General features: G+C 53.2%; 1 protein-coding gene across 1 annotated transcript in view; it reads right to left on the bottom strand.

Annotated features, from left to right (window-relative positions):
• NSMF (NMDA receptor synaptonuclear signaling and neuronal migration factor) overlaps positions 1 to 21,309 on the bottom strand; it is a 58,567-nt gene that overhangs the window by 17,159 nt on the left and 20,099 nt on the right. Inside the window, exons 3-5 of the mRNA XM_071574376.1 lie at positions 15,231 to 15,710; positions 8,690 to 8,765; positions 206 to 258 (exon numbers count right to left, since the gene is read on the bottom strand). Of these exons, the coding sequence (XP_071430477.1) occupies positions 206 to 258; positions 8,690 to 8,765; positions 15,231 to 15,710 (609 nt within the window). The remainder of the gene's footprint in view (positions 1 to 205; positions 259 to 8,689; positions 8,766 to 15,230; positions 15,711 to 21,309) is intronic.

Below are 21,309 nucleotides of genomic sequence, written 5' to 3'. Positions count from 1 at the left end.
TTCAGGCTGCCTGGAGACATCCACATGTCCTGGAGACTTGCAGCAACCTGGTCTTTTTTGTAGGATAAATGGCACCAGCAGGTCAAATGCTCTCTGTGGCCCGATGCCAGGTCCTGTCCACCCACACCTGCAGGTGACAGAGGTCCCCAGTGCCACCAGCACACAGCCCAGCCCCTCCCAGCCAGGCTCCCAGCTGCTCACTTACTTTGTGCTTTAACCCTTCGGCTCCCCACCATGCGCAGGTGCTTCCGAAAATTCCTGCAAAAAAAGCCAAACACAACCTTTGAGAAAGGGAATCCAGAGCAACACCTGGGCCCAGGTGGGCTGCAGAGAATGGGAGGGAAAAAAATAAAATGGGGCTGATGGTGTGTTTCCTTCTGGGCTTTCAAAAGCTGGAAGTCAGGTCTCTCCAGCCCTCACTGACCCAGTGCTGGGCATGGTCATGTTTGCTGAGGATGTGACTGTTCTGGGCTCCCTGGGATGGGTAAGGGGTCCTGCATGGCACCCCCTGCTTTCCCTTTCCTATGATTAAGGCACACCTTGCCCATGCTGGGAATGTTCTCTCTTTTCCTGGTACAGAGCAGTACCTGCTCCCCTCTGTGCTCCTTCAGCAGGGGTGTGGGGTGCCCAGGCTCTGCCCTGCCAGGCTCTGCCCTGCCAGGCTCTGCCCTGCCAGGCTCTGCACACACCAAGCTCATGGCTCTGCTCATTCCCAAACACGGCAGCTGCTGAACAATCCCACCCCTGCTGGTGGCAACCACACAGCCCCTGCTGCTCTCCAGGGCAAGGAGCTGGGGAAGAACTGAGGTGGGTGCTCCCTCCTTGGGCAGCAGCACTGAGGGATGCTGGCTGTGCCCAGGGACCTGCCCTCTGCTGCAGATGCCACCCCACCACGTGCTGGGATTTTGCATTTTGGAGTAAAATCTACTTTTCTGTTAAATGCTCAGCTGTCCTTTCCACAGAGGAGACTCTGCAGACCCTGAGGTCTGAAGCCACAGAATTCTGCTCCCAGCTGCCTGCACAGCTTGGGCTCTCCCATGAGACCTAAATCCTGTCTCCTAAATTCCACTGAGAGCAGCTCCAGGGAGAAACCAGCTGCTCAAGGACTCACAGGCAGGGCCAGAGGGGCTGCAGAGCACACAGATCCAGGGAAAGGCCCATGGAGGGGAAGCCCTGGGGAGCAGCTACACCCCAGAGTCAGGTCTGTGGAAAGCAGAGTGTCCTGGCCACCCCTGAGAGGCCACAGCAAAGGGACTCTCTGTCCAGCCCCTGGAGAGCAAGGGACTCGTTTCCCTTAGTTTCTCATCACTCACCAGGGCAGGAACAGGACAGGAACCAAACAGGACACAGAAGAGACAGAGTGAGGAGCAGCATGTGGACTACCAAGAGAAGTGTCACCTCTCCATGAACTCTGCCTGGGCAGGGTGGCTTCACCCTGCAGTGCAGCCCCAGGCAGGCAGGGAGCCTTCCTGGGCTCCCCTGTGCCCCCCACCACACAGCACAGACACCACAGGGGCCACAGCTGGGGACAGGGGTCGGTGACAGGTTGTTCTGGCTCACACACAGGTTAGTGGGATGAGTAAGGACATGTTCCAACCATGCAGGTGCTTTAGCACTGGACTAGGAGACACTTCCAGCACCAAGGTGAAGGTGCTCACAGAAACCTGAGTCCATCTGCTCCTGGACAGGGAGATCCACAGAGCTCCAGCCCTCATGGGACAGCACTTAACCCAACCTCACCTTCTGTCCTTCCCCACTTGGCCCCTGCAGCTCTTCTTATCCTCAGGATCCAAATTCAGCAGCTCAAGAAGGAAAACTGGCAGCTGGGAGCAACACCCATTCCATGCCCAATTTCCATCTGCACTTGGGCTATTAATGTTTTCCAAGGATTTATTACAGTTGTAATTGAGTGCATGAAGATTCCCTGCTGTGGATCAGAAAACTGCCCCTTTAGACACGTCCACAAACAGGCTGGGCTGGCTCCATGTACATACAAAGCCTTCTGGGGTGCCCCAGGACTGACAGTGGGGTCTGCCCTACTGTGCATTACAGTCAAATCCAAATAAATACAACACTTGAAAAGAACCAGGGCTGGTCTTTAAACACACACACAAAAGTCTTACACATAGGGAAGGGACTGGAGCACAAGTGCTGTGGGGAGAGGCTGAGGGAGCTGGGGGTGTTCAGCCTGGAGAAGAGGAGGCTCAGAGGTGACCTCAGCACTGTCTGGAACTGCCTGAAGAGAAGTTCTGGCCAGGTGGGGGTTGGTCTCTTCTCCCAGGCACTCAGCAATAGGACAAGGGGGCACGATGGGCTCAAGCTCTGCCAGGGGAAATTGAAGTTGGAGAGCAGAAAGGAATTCTTTGCAGAGAGAGTGCTCAGGGATTGGAATGGGCTGCCCAGAGAGGGGGTGGATTCCCCATCCCTGGAGGTTTTTCAGCTGAGCTTGGCCGTGGCACTGAGTGCCATGATCTGGTAAAGGGACTGGAGTTGGACCAAGGGTTGGACTTGATCATCTCAGAGGTCTTTTCCAACCCAATCCATTCTATGATTCTATGATATAACTCATCAGAATTAAAATCTTTGTTGTCTGCTGTGAGCCCAAGATCAAACAAGGCACTGAGCACAAATATCAACTGCCAAGGCCTCTGTTACATCCTTTGGGATTTTGGGTAAAATCTACTTTTCTGTTAAATGCTCAGCTGTCCTTTCCACAGACTCTGCAGACCCTGAGGTCTGAGGCCACAGAAGAATTCTGCTCCCAGCTGCCTGCACAGCTTGGGCTCTCCCATGAGACCTAAATCCTGTCTCCTAAATTCCACTGAGAGCAGCTCCAGGGAGAATCCAGCTGCTCAAGGTCAACCACCACACTAAATACTCAAAGGCCTTTTGCTCCTCCTCTTCTCCTCTAGAAAAAACAGCACTTTAGAAAGGAAGTGCAAGCCTGAGATTGATGCTTAATGTGGGCATCCTGTGGGCATTCAGGGTCTTCATCCCAGGGGTCTCTCCAGGGTCTTCATCCCAGGGAGCCCTCCAGGGTCTTCATCCCAGGCATCCCTCCAGGGTCTCCATCCCAGGGGTCTCTCCAGGGTCTCCATCCCAGGGATCCCTCCAGGGTCTCCATCCCAGGCATCCCTCCAGGGTCTCCATCCCAGGGAGCCCTCCAGGGTCTCCATCCCAGGGATCCCTCCAGGGTCTTCATCCCAGGGATCCCTCCAGGGTCTCCATCCCAGGGATCTCTCCAGGGTCTCCATCCCAGGGATCCCTCCAGGGTCTTCCTCACCCCTGGAGAAGGGAGCTGAGCACTGCCAGCAATCCCTGCAGCTGCCAAGGCTCTGCTTGTATGGCACGGCCAAAGTGCCATCACTGCTGTGCCACCTCCTCTTTGGGACACGATAAACACAGGTGGGCTCCTGCTGGGCAGCCCTGGCTGGCCTTTCAGTGGGCACAGGAGGTGCAGAGATGTCCTGGCACCCAGCACAGGGATGGCACAGGAGGGGCAGGGATGTCCTGGCACCCAGCACAGGGATGTCCTGGCCACAGGAGGGGCAGGGAAGTCCTGGCCACAGGAGGGGCAGGGATGTCCTGGCACCCAGCACAGGGATGGCACAGGAGGGGCAGGGATGTCCTGGCACCCAGCACAGGGATGTCCTGGCCACAGGAGGGGCAGGGATGTCCTGGCACCCAGGACAGGGATGGCACAGGAGGGGCAGGGATGTCCTGGCACCCCGTACAGGGATGGCACAGGAGAGGCAGGGATGTCCTGGCACCCAGCACAGGGATGGCACAGGAGAGGCAGGGATGGCACCACTCTAGTGACTCTCTTTTTGAAGATACACTGTCTATTTTTTTAGACTGCCTTCAGTATTGATTTTTATTTCTCTTCACTCTTGTTTTAAAAAACCCCACACTGCCCTTGAGCTGCTAAAAAAAATAAAAAATAAAAAGGCTGCCTGGCAACTTCCCAGCTGAGAAAACCTGCTGTGCTTCTCCCACTTGGTTTTGAGGAGTGCTGAAGTCCTCGTGGCAGTTTTTAAGCAGTGACACAAGTGCTGTGTTCTCCTTTTTAGCAGGCTGCCAAAATACACCAGCCTTGGCACAGCTTAAAACACAACCCAGCTCTGCCTCCCACTGTGGGGAAGGGACCTGCAGAGGGAACCCAGGCCCTGCTGGAACACATGCACAAGGATTAGTCCCCATCTCCTTTTTCTTCCCTTCTTGTCACTAGAGATGTTGATTTTGCCTTAGTCTCAGATTTTTGAGGTGGATTTGCAGATACAGCAACAGCACATGAAAGTATTCAGCCAAATTCCTGCCCATGGCAGAGAGCTTTGAACTAGATATTATTTAAGGTGCATTCAAACCCAAACCAGTCCATAATTACAGGAAATTCTAAGTATTTGGGAGAAGGCTGGGGAAATTGCATCTTTAATTTTTCAAATATCTCTTTTTTTTGCCTAAGGCACAGATCATGTATATTATAATTGGACTGTTATAAGAAACTTCACAGTGTTGTTTAAGAAGATGGATGTCCCAGGTGAGCAGGTGGGCCCAGTTTCTCCCTGTGTGGGTGTGACCAAAGCTGGGCATTCTAAACCCTCTGGGCCATTGCCCAGCAACTGTTCCCAAGGGCCCATTGGCAGCAGCTGCCCAGGGCACAGCTGAGCCCTCAGGCTGGGAGCTGGCTGGGAAAGAAGCCTGGCAGAGGAGCTGGGACAACTCCCCTGCAGGGACTCCTTGGCACCTCCACACCCACCTGAGGGCTCAGCTCTGCTCAGGGGCCACCAACCATTCCAAAATCCCCCCTGACTCCCACAGTCACATCCCCCACTGTGGAACTCCCTGCACTGGGGGAGGCACTGGGGGCTCCCACCCAAACCTCAGGGGAGACAATCTGGGGCTTTGGGGACTTGGGGAACCACTCCTGGGATCCAGAGGAGGAGCAGACCCTGGCCAGGAGGAGCCCCCCACTCTCCACCAGACTGTGCCATCATCTGCACCAACAGCTTTGTCCCTTCCTTTGCCTTTGCACTGGGGGGAACCACATGGGGCTCAGCACAAGGGCCACCAAACCCCCCTGTGTTTGTGCCCCAGGGGGTGGGTTACACTGCTGGGCTTGGGGGTTAAACCCAATTTCTCTTTGTGCCATTGCATTGATTGTAATAATGTTATTAAATTGTGACTCTGACTTATGATCTCTTTTGTGTTGGGTTCATTTCTCCTGCAGGTTTCCCTTTAAACCAGTACAGAGGAGCAGAGCATGGCCCCAGGACCAGGCCTGAGCAGCCCCATCCCTGCCACAGAGACTGGACCTGGGAGCTGCAGACACACCCTCTGCACAGCAGCACTGACAGGGACAGAACTGTGCCAGCAACTGGGTCTGCACCCCGAGGCTGAGGATGGTTGTGGTGGGATCCATGTGGGCTGGCAGGTGTAGCCATCTGCCCTCCTGCCAGCTGAGCCCCTGGCACAGGGAAAGCACAAGCATGATGGACAGGAGAGGAGAGGAACAATGACTTTATCCAGGACACCAATAGACAAAGAAATAAAGAAATGAAGATTATACTTACGAGATGCTAGAGATTCCAGGAGATGCAGGGAGAAAGAAAGAGAAGAGGAGTTCATTAGTGCTGATCCTCAGCTAGGATTCTGAGGGAATTCTCACTCCAGAAGAAATACTTCTTGTTACGTGGAGGGAAATTGCTTTTTCAATTAAACATTTCTCAGTGGTGAGGCTCCTACTTGACCAAGCTCAATCCTCCCTGGGGCAGTGCTGACCTGGGGCTTGGATGCAAAGGAAGCTCCATGGAGACTCAGGGAACATGCAGGTGTGCAAGAGCTGGATGTGGCCCACCAGGTGCACCACCACAGGCTCCTGGAGCCACCCCAACAGCTTAGGGAGGTGCCCTGACCCTCTGGAGATGGTTCTGTGCATTTTCCAGAGGCAGCACAGAACCTGCAGAAACATCAACCAAGGCAGTTCTGCTCCTCAAGGGTTTCCTTAGGGCACCATTCCCCAAACCAACCTCACTCTGGCCTTCAAGCCTTGTAAGCTCTGCCATGGGCATCATCCTGCAACAAATCTGTGCAGCAAAGACAAACCCAGAGAGCAAAGGATGTGCCCCAAGGCAATGTGCTGGTTTTGTGCATGGTTTGTGGGTCACATCATACTGACTGTTATCAGCCAACGTTTTTAAAGTGGTTCTTCTGGGGAATGCAGCTACTCTGCTCCTCAGTGCTGGATCCAGCCCTCCCTGCATCAATCCTTCCAGGTCTGGGTTATCCCAAGATCAACAATCAGCCTCTTCTCAGGATTTGGGAAGGGAAGAGTTTGAGGGAAAGAAGAAATGTCAGGGAAACATCACAAAAAGGACACCAGATTAGACAAGAAGAAAACAGAGAGAGCAGGAGAGCTGAGGGTGTCCCAGACATTGGAAGAAGTGCACAGGAAAAAGGGAACAAGGCTGGAGAAGGCCCTGGAAGGCAGAGCAGTGTCTCCTGCTCCTCACTGCTTGTCTTGGCTTTCCAGTCAGTCAGGAAATACTTGAAACCAGGAAGGCAACACCATCTACCAGGCTGGGCACAACCTGGACATGAGGATCCCTTCCCCTCTTCAGCCCTTTGAGAACTGTCTGCTCCCAATGCACAGCAACCAGGGGCACCAAATCCTGCTGGAGATGGAGGGAAAGGCTCCTCCCAACTCACACCCCTTCTTACTTTGCAGGGGTTTTACTGACACCTTCAAATGGCCAGACCAGTGCAGAGCTGCAGGGCTGCACCTTATCCCATGGAAAGGGATGTCCCTGGAATGAGGGGTGCAGGGCAAGCCTGGAATAACCTGCTGGGATAGGTTTGATCCAAGCTTCCTCAGAAACCAGCTGTAACTAAGGAAATGGGCATCATGTAAGTATTCCACATGTGCCTTCCACATAACAAGGCAAGATAGTGCCGGGTCCTGCCCTTTGGCCACCCCAACCCCTGCAGCGCTCCAGGCTGGGCACAGAGTGGCTGGAGAGCAGCCAGGCAGAGGGACCTGGGGGGACTGAGGGACAGGAAGCTCAACAGGAGCCAACAGTGTGCCCAGGTGGCCAAGAAGGCCGAGGGGATCCTGGCCTGGATCCAAACTAGCATGGCCAGCAGGGCCAGGGCAGTGACCCTTCCCCTGGACTCTGCCTTGGGGAGGCCACACCTTGAGTGTTGTGTTCAGTTCTGGGCCCCTCAGGTCAGAAAGGATATTGAGGGGCTGGAGCGGGGCCAGAGAAGAGCAACGAGGCTGGAGAAGGGACTGGATGTGGCACTGAGTGTCCTCTTAAACACCTCCAGGGACAGAGAATCCAACATGTCTTGATCCAACCTCACTGTGATCACCAGCCCAGGGCACAGAGTGCCCTGGGCTGGTGATCACAGTAGGGTTGGATCAAGGGTTGGACTTGGTGATCTCAGAGGTCAGTTCCAACCCAAGTGAGAAGAGAAGAGCAACGAGGCTGGAGAAGGGACTGGAGCACAAGTGCTGTGGGGAGAGGCTGAGGGAGCTGGGGGTGTTCAGCCTGGAGAAGAGGAGGCTCAGAGGTGACCTCAGCACTGTCTGGAACTGCCTGAAGGGAAGTTCTGGCCAGCTGGGGGTTGGTCTCTTCTCCCAGGCACTCAGCAATAGGACAAGGGGGCACGATGGGCTCAAGCTCTGCCAGGGGAAATTGAAGTTGGAGAGCAGAAAGAAATTCTTTGCAGAGAGAGTGCTCAGGGATTGGAATGGGCTGCCCAGAGAGGGGGTGGATTCCCCATCCCTGGAGGTTTTTAAACACAGATTGGCCGTGGCACTGAGTGCCATGATCTGGTAAAGGGACTAGAGTTGGACCAAGGGTTGGACTCGATGATCTTGGAGGTCTTTTCCAACCCAATCCATTCTATGATTCTATGATTCTATGATAGAGAGAGATAAGAAGTTAGTTTTTTCCTTCTTCCAGAGAGGCCTGGGGGGAGTAGAAGGAACCCAGGTGTTGGTCCCTCACCAGAGTCCCAGAGAGAGAGAAAGAGAGAGAGAAAACTACTTTTCTCTTGGAGTTGTTTAGTGAAATTGTAGTTTTGCCAGTTTCCTTTCTTCTTTAAAGTTTTTGATTGTTTTTGTCTGGTTTGTGTTTGTTTTGTCCCTCCTTGTTACCGTCTCCCCTTCCCTCTTCCCTTTTCCCCACCCGGGGCCTCTGATAGTGTGTACAAATTGCATAACTAGTTGTAAATGTTAAAAAATATATGTATATTCTGATTTGACTCAGTTTCTTTCGAGTTCTTGCTTTCTTTTCAGTTTTTTTTCTTTGCTGGGAAGAGTTTAGGAAGGAAGGGGGGAAGGCAGTTTGGGCTTGGAAAGAGGGCTGGGCTAAAACTGAAACACCTGCCCTTGGGGAAGGGGGTGGAGGAGAAGCAAGAAGGTCTCAGCTCCCATGAGACCCTCCCCCTGCATGGCAGCCACGGACAAAACAAGGGGAGCAGAGAGAACTGAGCAGCCCAAGGAGTTAAAGAAGGTAAAACCAAATCAGGAAAGAACCAATCAGTGGAAAAAATCACTAAGAGCCAAGTTTCTCTCTGTGTCAGCCCTGCCCCACGATGCCAAGCCCCCAGCAGGAGGCTCAGGCACAGCCTGGAGCAGCTCTGGGCTCTGCCACAGCCCCAAAGGCACAGCAGGACCTGCACTTACGCTTGCATAGTTGTAGTAGCAGTGTGAAAACTGAAGAGGTTCTCCTTGGGGAACCAGGTTCGGATGGGGCCATCATCTGCAAGAGAGGAGAGCAAGCCCTGAGCATCCACACACATCCTGCACACACTGAGGCTTCCCAAGCCCTTGCTCTTGGGGTTCTTCCCAGCATCATGCCCTGTGCTGAGCAGGAATCTCATCTTCCCCAGATATATGCACACAGCCCCCCAGTGCTCTGGAAACTGGTGCTAAGCCTCTCTATCAGGCTACTAAATGAAGAATAAAAGCTCTATCCTAAGCATGGAAGATTAGAATAATCCAGGAATTACAGAAGTGACATTTGAACTAGAAAAGAAAAACACCAAGAAACATTTTTCATTAAAAGCATTTTCCAGTCTCTGTCTTTTCCTGTAGACCATTAATCTGAAGTATCTCATTTCTCCAGTTCTTTTTGATAAAGCCACAGAAGAAGAGAACAAGCATTCACTTTCCTCTCCTCAGAGCTGGGAGCCTGAGATGTCCCCTCTTTCAGTGCCACTGAAGCCTCAATAAACCCCTCACACTCCTGCTCCTGGTGACCTGGCCCTCAGAGTTTGTCTGGTTTGGAAGCCAAGCTGCCCACCAGCTCTAAATCTGCTGGTAACTGGGTTGATCTGGTCACCTCTGGTTGGAAATGCCCTGCCCAAACCAGCTGTGGATTATTTCCTAATTTCAGGGCATTAAGACACTGCATCATCTTCACAGAATGACCACTAAGACAAAGAGTAGGCAGCAAAATAAGTCACTAATGATGTGTGTGGGATGGTGGTGACCAGGAGGAGGAACCTGCCCCAGCAGCAGCTCCTGGTGGGAACTCTGAGCCTGGACTCAGGCAGGGAACCAGGGGAGTGTTGAAATCCACTCACACAAGACTTGAGAGATGGCATGGACTGGATTCCTGGGATTTGGGGCTACCTGATTTTCCATCTTGCTTCACTCCCAGTCTGTGGCTTCTTTGCCTCATGCCTTGCCACAGGTTGGTGATTGTGTGTCTTGCTTCAATCATTCCATTCTCCAGATCATGAGCAACTGGGGGATCTTAGCCATTCATATTCTGGCATTGTCAAGGTGGTTTTTAACTCATTTTCACTGGCCCAGCCCCAGCCAGACCCCACATGTCCATGCAGACCTCATGACTACAGACCAGGTGTCTTACCCCATGTTTTGTACAGAACATCCTGTGTTACAGACTGATCCTGCTCCTCTCTGACAGCACAGAAAGGGGCTGCCATCACAGATGGGAAAAATGCTCACTGCAACTGGGAGATTTCCTCTGAAGTGAAGCTTCCAAGAAACCTACAGAAAGCTGCACCAGACCCTCCTCCTCAGCTCCTCAAGTCTTGTTCAAAGGCACCCTAAGGAAATATGTATGTTCAATGAAAGCTGCACTCCAGTGTGGTAAAGACTTATGATGCAGCCCCAAAGTCTGCTCTCCTCCAAAGCAGAGGGTTAATGCAGAAAAACTCAGCCTGTAAAGGAATCACTTGTTTGAAGTCTCAAACCCACAGAAGTGGTGAAGGACAAGTTGTACAAATTCCTTCTTAGCCAACAGTTCTGCACAGACTTCTCAAGGTCTACACATCTCAAAGGACTGACATCTCTTCATGTGTTTTACAGCTTTTAAGCCTCTGGCTTTGGTTCAAAGCAAAGCTTATGAACAGCTCATTTCCTTGGGCTTAGCCTGGAGCATCTCTGGGAGCCTCCCTTCCTTTTCTCATAGACAGGAGTCAACAGAGGAAAAACATCCCTACCCTGTTGGGTCCAGTCCTGTTTAACATCTTTATTGATGATTTAGATGAGGGGATTGAGTCCATCAGCTGAAAATTTGCTGATGGCACCAAGTTGGGAGGGAGTGTCGACCTGCTGGAGGGCAGGAGGGCTCTGCAGAGGGATCTGGAGAGACTGGAGAGATGGGCTGATTGCAGTGGGATGGAGTTCACCAAGGCCAAGTGCAGGTCCTGCCCTTTGGCCACCCCAACCCCTGCAGCGCTCCAGGCTGGGCACAGAGTGGCTGGAGAGCGGCCAGGCAGAGGGACCTGGGGGGACTGAGGGACAGGAAGCTCAACAGGAGCCACCAGTGTGCCCAGGTGGCCAAGAAGGCCAATGGGATCCTGGCCTGGATCCAAACTAGTGTGGCCAGCAGGCCCAGGGCAGTGACCCTTCCCCTGGACTCTGCCTTGGGGAGGCCACACCTTGAGTGTTGTGTTCAGTTCTGGGCCCCTCAGTTGAGGCAAGAGATGGAGGGGCTGGAGCGGGGCCAGAGAAGAGCAACGAGGCTGGAGAAGGGACTGGAGCACAAGTGCTGTGGGGAGAGGCTGAGGGAGCTGGGGGTGTTCAGCCTGGAGAAGAGGAGGCTCAGAGGTGACCTCAGCACTGTCTGGAACTGCCTGAAGGGAAGTTCTGGCCAGGTGGGGGTTGGTCTCTTCTCCCAGGCACTCAGCAATAGGACAAGGGGGCACGATGGGCTCAAGCTCTGCCAGGGGAAATTGAAGTTGGAGAGCAGAAAGAAATTCTTTGCAGAGAGAGTGCTCAGGGATTGGAATGGGCTGCCCAGACAGGGGGTGGATTCCCCATCCCTGGAGGTTTTTCAGCTCAGCTTGGCCGTGGCACTGAGTGCCATGATCTGGTAAAGGGACTGGAGTTGGACCAAGGGTTGGACTTGATGATCTCGGGGGTCTTTTCCAACCCAATCCATTCTATGATTCTATACACCCAGCACTCAATGGAGAATTTCGGATCTGGGGGCCTTCAGAGGGGTCTTTTGACCAGCCAGAGGTAGAAGAGCAGCAGAGGAGGACACAGCTGGGGACTGGGCAGCACAGCTCAGCTCCAGAGCTCACCCACCTGATTAAAATTCAGATAATGGGTATGGCTGGTGCTGCCAGGAGCTGGCAGCTCTCTCCTCTGTGCCCACAGAGCAGCTTGCTCTCCTTTCATGATGTGATGGAACAGCTGAGGGGTCACAGGCCCGGTGAGACTGGAGAACACCAGCACCACCATGAGCATCTCCAGCCACTGCACCCAAACCCCAGCACCCCTTCCATGGTGGACTGGGATCCTTGAGTGTCTGTGTGAGGTGCTGGGAGCAGCCCAGGAGGTGACAGCTTGTGCTTCCCTGCAGTGGGGTTGGGCATCATAAACTCAGCATCAAAATCTGTATAAGGTGATGCCAATCAGGCCTGGTGCCCTGAGGGCTGGTTTGCAGCAACATCACCATGTAAATCCAAACACAGAAGCAGCACTGGAGGGTGAACCTGTGGGGAGTTCAGCCTCTCTGCCACCTCCACTCCTCTCTGTTCCAGCCAGGCATGAAGGACATGCCAGGGAGCCCCTGCAGCCTGTGCCACTTGTGCCTTTCCATTCTCGAGGCATCTCCAAGGACAGCACTTGGACACAGAGTGCAAATGGCACCAAGCTGAGGGAAATCTTCCATGATGCCAGTGCTGGGATGGGATTTGGACTCAGAGACACAGCACTGCCACTCATGGCAGAGCTCAGAGGCCTGAGCCCATCACCAAGGGGAGCTGCTGCCTGTTTGGATGAAACACAAGATGCTCAGAGGTTCAGAACTGGCCACTCTGCTCCCACTGCAGTAACTGCTCTGACACATTTCAGAAAGACAAGTCTCCACTCACGCTGGTAACTGGCCCCAACAAAAAGTGCTGCCTGGTTAAAAATAGGTATTCAATTCCAAGGCCCAGAAACAGGACATGGCATCTCCCTGCAGGATTTGTCAGGACATGTTTTCCAGCAAACTGAGCAGCTGAGGTCCAGCCATGAGGAGTTAAACCCTCCATCAGTGATGAGGAGCCTTCCTCTGGTTCTGCATCAAGTCACCTGCTTCAGTCTCCAGTGCACAGAGCAATTTGGATTTGTTCAGACCTGCTGGTTTGGGAGCAATTTGGATTTGTTCAGACCTGCTGGTTTGGGAGGGGATACTCTTAATTTTCTTCACAGCAGGTGGGATGGGGTTGGGCTTTGGAATTGCACTGAAATTCTGCTGAGATCCAGCCAGGCTGGACAGGGCTTGGAGCAGCCTGGACTGGTGGAAGGTGTCCCTGCCCATGGCAGGGGGTGCAGTGAGATGGGCTTTAAGGTCCCTTCTAACCCCCAGCACCCCCTGATTCTGTGATTCTATGGAATTGTTATCACTGAGCATCCCTGCCCATGGGGGGTGGAGAATGAATTCCTTATTTTGCTTCACTTGGGCACCCAGATTTTGCTTTACCTGAACCATCTTTATCCCAACCCACAAGTTTTCTCACTTCTACCCTTCCCCACCCCACAGGGGAGGGCCTGAGTGGCTGCTGAGCCAGAGGTAAATCAGGACATCAGGAAAGCTTTCAACACAAACCCATCAACTCTAGGGCAGGAAATCTTCCTTTCCTCAGTACACATCCTGAGTCTGTACCTGGGTCAACTCAGCACCCTGATCTCCAGGAGACCAAGCCCCTGGGGTGGGATCTCCTGCCCTGAAAACACTTTCTTTTTCTATCCTCAGACAGGCTTTCTGTCTTTGTCATCATATACAGACTCATTTTCTAACAGGGAAAACACACATCATCATAAACCCCTAAAAGGTTTCCATACAGAAAAACCCTCATCACTTTTTCTTGCCCTTTGGCAATGAAAATAATAAAGTCTCAACTTGCAGGTGCATTGTCTGATGTGAAGCCCCAAAAATCCCAGGGAACAGAGGAACAATGCTTAGAAACCAGGCACAGGATTTCCTGGGGCTGGAATCAACTACTTCACATCACTGGTTTTCAGTTTTAGGTTATATATTTATCTAGTCACATCATTTCAAGCATCTAAGCATGAAAAGATGGTCCAGAACACACTTTTGGTGAGTTTACCTGTAGTAACATCATCAGAAAACTCTGAACCCAGTAAAGCTGGACAGTTTGATCTCCACAGTCTTTATATTCCATTTCTTTTCAAGGAGAAAACCTTGACCTTTCCTGGCTGGACTCTGCTCTAAAAGCCTTGATGTGTGTTTACAGAAAAAAAAAACAGACAAATTAGGTCAGACTCTGCCAGCCACATCCAGGCAAAGATGGACTGTGCACTAGTTCACAATTCCAAGCACACAGGCTGGGGCATACATTTGATTAATGGCTCAGTGTTTAAAGACAATCAGGGATTTCTTTAATGTAATTGAATAATTACAACTCCTATTCCCTGAGAACATTGAGCAAATGGATAATGAGTGGGGAAGAATGTCCCATATCGTGTTATTTGCTGATATTTCTGGGAAGCCCATGAGGTGGCACTACATGAGTGGCCCTGACAAACTGCCTTCAACCACACAGAGGAGCATTTTGGGGACACACCAAAGCACAGAGTGCTGTAACCTGAGCTGAGGGTCCCACCGGGCACTGTGGCACATCCACCAAGACTGCACCTGCCCAGCAGAGAGAGGGGCCTGTGAAAATCCCTTTCCAGGAATGCAGGTGCAAGGTCTTGAAGGGAAGCTGTAGGAGGAGTGGCTGAGGGCACTTGGTGTGTTCAGCTGGAGAAGAGGAGACTGAGGGGAGACCTCAGTGCAGGGACAACTTCCTTGGCAGGGGCAGAGGAGGGGCAGGCACTGAGGTCTGCTCTGTGGGGACCAGGGACAGCACCCAGGGAATGGCTGGAGCTGTGCCAGGGCAGGGACAGCACCCAGGGAATGGCTGGAGCTGTGCCAGGGCAGGGAGAGCACCCAGGGAATGGCTGGAGCTGTGCCAGGGCAGGGACAGCACCCAGGGAATGGCTGGAGCTGTGCCAGGGCAGGGTCAGGTTGGATCTCAGGGAAAGGCTCTTCCCCCAGTGGGTGGTGGGCACTGATCAGGCTCCCCAGGGCAGTGGGCACAGCCCCAAGGCTGCCAGAGCTCCAGGAGGGTTTGGATGATGCTCTGGGGCACAGGGTGTGACTCTTGGGGATGGGCCTGTGCAGGGCTGAGGGTTGAACTCGATGATCCTTGTGGGTCCCTTCCAACTCAGCATATTCTGGGATTCTATAATATATATTATCTATCAAGATATCTATCTAGATATGTATGTATATGGCTCAAATATATAACCTGAGGAGATGTCAAGAGTCACTGCTGCCAGCCCTGCTGCTGCTCTTTATAAATATAAATATAAATATAAACATAAAAATAAATATAAAAAAATATAAATAATATAGATATAAATATGTATGTATACAAATATATGGCTCTTGTCTAACCTGCCACTGCACCCACAACTGTCCCTGAGCTGCCTCAGACAGAACTGGTGCAGTTCCACCCCTGGAGGGATTTCAAAGCCATGTGGATGTGGCACTTTGGGGACATGGGTTAGTGGAGGCCTTGGCAGTGCCTCCTGGGTCCCTTCCAGCTCAGCCTATTCTGTGATCCTGTGAAGGTACCAGCAAGGTGCTGCAGGGGAAATGCCCCAGGGCCCAAACCAAGGCACAGGGCTGGGAGGAGATGGGTGCCACCCTCTGTGTCCCTCCAGCACCCAACACTCCCCCTTTACTTACCAGACACTCGATCCACACTGTACATCCTCTCCAGCCTCTTCCTGTGCCACCCAGTGTCACCAGGCGGGTGCTGCTCCAGTTCAAAGGACTGCTGGGATGGGGCAGCGAGGCGGGCACAGGTGGGGCACTCCTTGGAGCCCTGCCTGCTGCCCGGCCAGCCCTTGCAGTGCCTGCCCACGCCGTGAGTGCCCCCGCTGCCGTGCCCGTGGTGCCCGTGGTGGCACTCCTCCTGGGCACCCCCCTTCATCACCACCAGCTCCATGCTGTCGCTCTCCTGCTCCGACAGCATGGGCCTCTCTCCGGAGATGGTGTAGACACGCGGCTTGGGCGCCTCGCTGGGCATCTTCTCCCCCTGCTCCTCCGAGAAGCTGCGCTCGAACTTCCCGTCCGAGATCACCGAGAGCCTGCGCTTGTGCTGCGCCGCCTGCTGCAGCTCGGGGGAGTCCTCCTGGCCCAGGTAGGGCTCTGCCAGCAGGTGATCTGAAACACAGGGCACCAAACACCATTCAGGAGGCACCTGCTGCAGCTCGGGGGAGTCCTCCTGCCCCACACAGGGCTGTGCCAGCAGGTGATCTGAAACAAAGGGCACTTCCTTAACACCAAACATCATTCAGGAGGTGCCTGCTGCAGCTCGGGGGAGTCCTCCTGGCCCAGGTAGGGCTCTGCCAGCAGGTGATCTGAAACACAGGGCACCAAACACCATTCAGGAGGTGCCTGCTGCAGCTCGGGGGAGTCCTCCTGGCCCAGGTAGGGCTCTGCCAGCAGGTAATCTGAAACAAAGGGCACCAAACACCATTCAGGAGGCCCCTGCTGCAGCTCAGGGGAGTCCTCCTGGCCCAGGTAGGGCTCTGCCAGCAGGTAATCTGAAACAAAGGGCACCAAAATACCATTCAGGAGGCCTTTCTGCAGCTCAGGGGAGTCCTCCTGGCCCAGGGAGGGCTGTGCCAGCATATGATCTGAAACAAAGGCTACATCTTGCCTAACACCAGAGCACATTCAGGAGGTGGCTGCTGCAGGAAGGGCAGCAGGGACAGGTATAGGGGTAAAGGGGGGTTGAGTTAATGATGCTCAGAAGAGGATCAGGCACACCAACATCAGAAGGCTTGATCAGAAGGCTTAGAGCACAGGGGCCAATGGGGGGGCAGTTTGGGGGGACACAATGGAAGGAAGAGATTAAGCCATTGGGGAGTGTCCAAAGGAGGGACATGGAGATGGGGAAGGGCCTCGAGGGGAAGTGTGTGAGGGCACTGAGGGCACTTGGGGTGTTCAGCTGGAGAAGAGGAGACTGAGGGGAGACCTCCCTGGGATCTTCAAAATCCTCCTGAGGGGCAGTGGAGGGAGATCTCTGCTCTTTGTGAGCTGTGACAGGACTCAGGGAATGGCTGGAGCTGTGTCAGGGCAGGGTTAGGTTGGATCTCAGGAAAAGGCTCTTCACCCAGAGGGTGACTGTATAATGTATAATGCACTTTGTTTCATTCCTGTTGGAACCAGCTTGGAAATCCCAGACTATTCTGAGTTGGAAGGGACCCACAAGGATCATCGAGTCCAACTCTTAAGTCAATGGTCCATACAGGGGATTGAACTCATGACTTTGGCATTATTACAACAAAGTTTTAACCAACTGAGCTGATCTCAGGGTCAGCTGAACAGGCTCCCCAGGGCAGTAGTCATGGTCCCGACCCTGCCTGAGTTCAAGAAGCATTTGGGCAACCTCTGGGGCACATGGTGGGACTGTTGGGGTGTCTCGTGCAGGGCCAGGAGTTGGACTGGATGATCCTTGTGAGTCTCTTCCAACTCAGCATATCCTCTGATTCCATGACAAGACAGAAATGTAGGACTGCAGCTGAGAGGAGAGCACAGCACAGCTCCTGCAGCACCCTGGCCAGCAGACCCTGTGTGTGCAGGTGTATGAGAAATAAATAAATGCTATGCAATAAATAGAGAACTTTTCTCACAGGTGGGCACAGCACAGCCCAGGAACTGTCCCGAGGAAAACACAGCCACTCCCTTGGTGGGGTGGGAAGGGAAAGGAGAGAGGCCCATGAGTGCAACTATCTTTGGAGCCCACACACTGGATGAAGTGCCAGGAAATCGCAGCATTTCCATGGCAATTCCGTGCGTGAACCCAACAGGAGCTCCCACCCACGTGCTAATCCTTTTTCAAGTGGCTGTTAATTACCTCTTACACCTCCCTTCAGATGGGAAGCAGCTAGAGGGGACTGGCAGAAAGGCTCAGCAGGGAATGCATTGTTCATGTGACTACTACGCCCAAAACGTGAAACCATTAGTGTCCAGCACAGACAGCAGCACTGAAACAGAGACAAAAGGCAAACCAAGCCTTCACTTCAGCAGATATTTAAGAAGCATCATGACTTTAGCTATGGAGTCATGACCTGGAAGAACTTGGTCAGTTTGAAGCTTGGCTACCTTGTAACTGGTCCTGAGGAGATGAAGGAGGGAGAGCACTGGTGGTGTATGTGTGTAACATGGACCTTCCACTGCTGCCACATTCTGCTGCCTTGGGAGTGCTCCTGTGCCCCTCTGAGAAGAGCCCTCCCAAGCTGAGGACAGGCACTGTCAGCTTTTGAACCTGAAATCCATCCTGGATCATGCTCAGGTTGCCCAGGGCCTCTCCCCCAGTTGTCTGCAGCTGAGACTCACCAGAACTGAGCTGGTCCAGTGTGTCACCCTTACCCCATTTTATTCCTCGAGGTGCAACTGCCTCCAGCACCACCAGGAGGTAAACACATCTCTGGCCACTCTGCTTCAGAAGTGACTGCCAGGACCATTCAGGCTGACACAACTCAGGTTTCATTTCATTTGTCTCCTAGAGAGACCTCACAGTCTCTGGATGCTGGAGCTGACCAGGAGGAGACACTGCAGGTGTCCCAATGGCAGAGCTGTGCCTGTGGGACTCATGACTGAGCTGTGTCTGTTGGACTCATGGATGAGCTGTGTCTGTTGGACTCATGGATGAGCTGTGCCTGTTGGACTCATGGCTGAGCTGTGCCTGTTGGACTCATGGCAGAGCTGTGTCTGTGGGACTCACTCATGGCAGAGCTGTGTCTGTTGGACTCATGGATGAGCTGTGCCTGTTGGGACTCATGGCAGAGCTGTGCCTGTTGAACTCACTCATGGTAGAGCTGTGTCTGTGGGACTCACTCATGGCAGAACTGTGTCTGTGGGACTCACTCATGGCAGAGCTGTGCCTGTTGGACTCATGGCAGAGCTGTGTCTGTTGGACTCATGGCTGAGCTGTGTCTGTGGGACTCACTCATGGCAGAGCTGTGTCTGTTGGACTCATGACTGAGCTGTGCCTGTTGGACTCACTCATGGCAGAGCTGTGTCTGTTGGACTCATGGCTGAGCTGTGTCTGTGGGACTCACTCATGGCAGAGCTGTGCCTGTTGGGATTCATGGATGAGCTGTGCCTGTTGGGACTCACTCATGGCAGAGCTGTGCCTGTTGGGACTCACTCATGGCAGAGCTGTGCCTGTTGGACTCATGGCAGAGCTGTGCCTGTTGGACTCATGGCTAATGCTTTCCATGGAGTCAGAATGCATGTCTAGGTGTGGTGAGGAGTCATGCACCTCACTGGTAGTGTACAGGTGGAACAGGGAGGGCAGGCAGTGGGCTCCTGCACAGAGATGGTGTGGAAAAGACCTCCGAGATCATCAAGTCCAACCCTTGGGCCAACTCCAGTCCCTTTACCAGATCATGGCACTCAGTGCCACGGCCAAGCTCAGCTGAAAAACCTCCAGGGATGGGGAATCCACCCCCTCTCTGGGCAGCCCATTCCAATGCCTGAGCGCTCTCTCTGGAAAGAATTTCTTCCTGCTCTCCAACTTCAATTTCCCCTGGCAGAGCTTGAGCCCATCGTGCCCCCTTGTCCTATTGCTGAGTGCCTGGGAGAAGAGACCAACCCCCACCTGGCCAGAACTTCCCTTCAGGCAGTTCCAGACAGTGCTGAGGTCACCTCTGAGCCTCCTCTTCTCCAGGCTGAACACCCCCAGCTCCCTCAGCCTCTCCCCACAGCACTTGTGCTCCAGTCCCTTCTCCAGCCTCGTTGCTCTTCTCTGGCCCCGCTCCAGCCCCTCAATCTCTTGCCTCAACTGAGGGGCCCAGAACTGAACACAACACTCAAGGTGTGGCCTCCCCAAGGCAGAGTCCAGGGGAAGGGTCACTGCCCTGGGCCTGCTGGCCACGCTAGTTTGGATCCAGGCCAGGATCCCATTGGCCTTCTTGGCCACCTGGGCACACTGGTGGCTCCTGTTGAGCTTCCTGTCCCTCAGTCCCCCCAGGTCCCTTTCTGCTCTCCAGCACCTCAGATCCCCTCTAGTTCCAAGAGCAACTGTGCTCTAGAGTGGGCATGTCTTGGGAAAACACCACCAAACGACTCTCTGAGATGTGCCAAGATCTGTGCTGGTTAATAGTGCCAAGCACACCATTTTTAAAATGAAAAACAAAGGCCAGTTCTCGTCACAACTTGTCAAACTTACTAATCTGCGTGGGCACAGTGACACCACAGATTGCTGAAGACACCACAAAATCGTGGCTGACAGCTGCCCCTGCTCCTCCTGAAATTAATACTTGTAAGGAAGATGTGCAGCCTCCTCAGAGCACACACACAGGAGTGGCACCTTCACTCACACACTGACAGCTCCACAGCACAGAGAGCCAACAATTCCTTAGCTCTGGGAGCTGTGGCTACGTGGAAAAATGAAGTCCCCAAAGCACAATATGGCTGAAAATGGTGACGATCACAAGAGCAAAGAGACCAATCCCAGTCTCTGTTTTATAAGCACTGAGGTCTGTTCAGCCCCATAAAATTTACAGACAAGCAAGTGGGACATGACTGGTTTCAAGCAAAAGTTTTTTACTGAAATCCTGGTAAAATATAATACCTTGATATATCTTGAGAGATGGGCTGATTCCAATGGGATGAAGTTCAACAAGGCCAAGTGCAGGTCCTGCCCTTTGGCCACCCCAAGCCCTGCAGCGCTCCAGGCTGGGCACAGAGTGGCTGGAGAGCAGCCAGGCAGAGGGACCTGGGGGGACTGAGGGACAGGAAGCTCAACAAGAACCACCAGTGTGCCCAGGTGGCCAAGAAGGCCAATGGGATCCTGGCCTGGATCCAAACTAGCGTGGCCAGCAGGCCCAGGGCAGTGACCCTTCCCCTGGACTCTGCCTTGGGGAGGTCACACCTTGAGTGTTGTGTTCAGTTCTGGGCCCCTCAGTTGAGGAAAGAGATTGAGGGGCTGGAGCGGGGCCAGAGAAGAGCAACGAGGCTGGAGAAGGGACTGGATGTGGCACTGAGTGTCCTCTGAAACACCTCCAGGGACAGAGAATCCAACATGTCTTGATCCAACCCCACTGTGACCACCAGCCCAGGGCACTCTGTGCCCTGGGCTGGTGGTCACAGTGGGGTTGGATCAAGGGTTGGATTTGATGATCTCAGAGGTCTCTTCCAACCCAACTGAGAAGAGAAGAGCAGCAAGGCTGGAGAAGGGACTGGAGCACAAGTGCTGTGGGGAGAGGCTGAGGGAGCTGGGGGTGTTTAACCTGGAGAAGAGGAGGCTCAGAGGTGACCTCAGCACTGTCTGGAACTGCCTGAAGGGAAGTTCTGGCCAGGTGGGGGTTGGTCTCTTCTCCCAGGCACTCAGCAATAGGACAAGGGGGCACGATGGGCTCAAGCTCTGCCAGGGGAAACTGATGTTGGAGAGCAGAAAAAAATTCTTTGCAGAGAGAGTGCTCAGGGATTGGAATGGGCTGCCCAGAGAGGGGGTGGATTCCCCATCCCTGGAGGTTTTTCAGCTGAGCTTGGCTGTGGCACTGAGTGCCATGATCTGGTAAAGGGACTGGAGTTGGACCAAGGGTTGAACTTGATGATCTCAGAGGTCTTTTCCTACCCAATCATTCGATTCTATTCTATCTTGATAATCTAATATATCTTGACCAGATGTATTTGACACCCTCTACCCGTCTGTTCTAGCATGCAAAATGCCAATTAATTCCTTCTTACCACCTTACTTGTCCCTTCCTCAAGGTGTTTTCACTTATGTGGGAGTTTTCATGATTTA

Source organism: Pithys albifrons, chromosome 20 (assembly GCF_047495875.1).
Source record: "Pithys albifrons albifrons isolate INPA30051 chromosome 20, PitAlb_v1, whole genome shotgun sequence".
In the NCBI taxonomy this organism is placed as follows: domain Eukaryota; kingdom Metazoa; phylum Chordata; class Aves; order Passeriformes; family Thamnophilidae; genus Pithys; species Pithys albifrons.
This window is presented reverse-complemented; position numbering and strand designations above follow the sequence as displayed.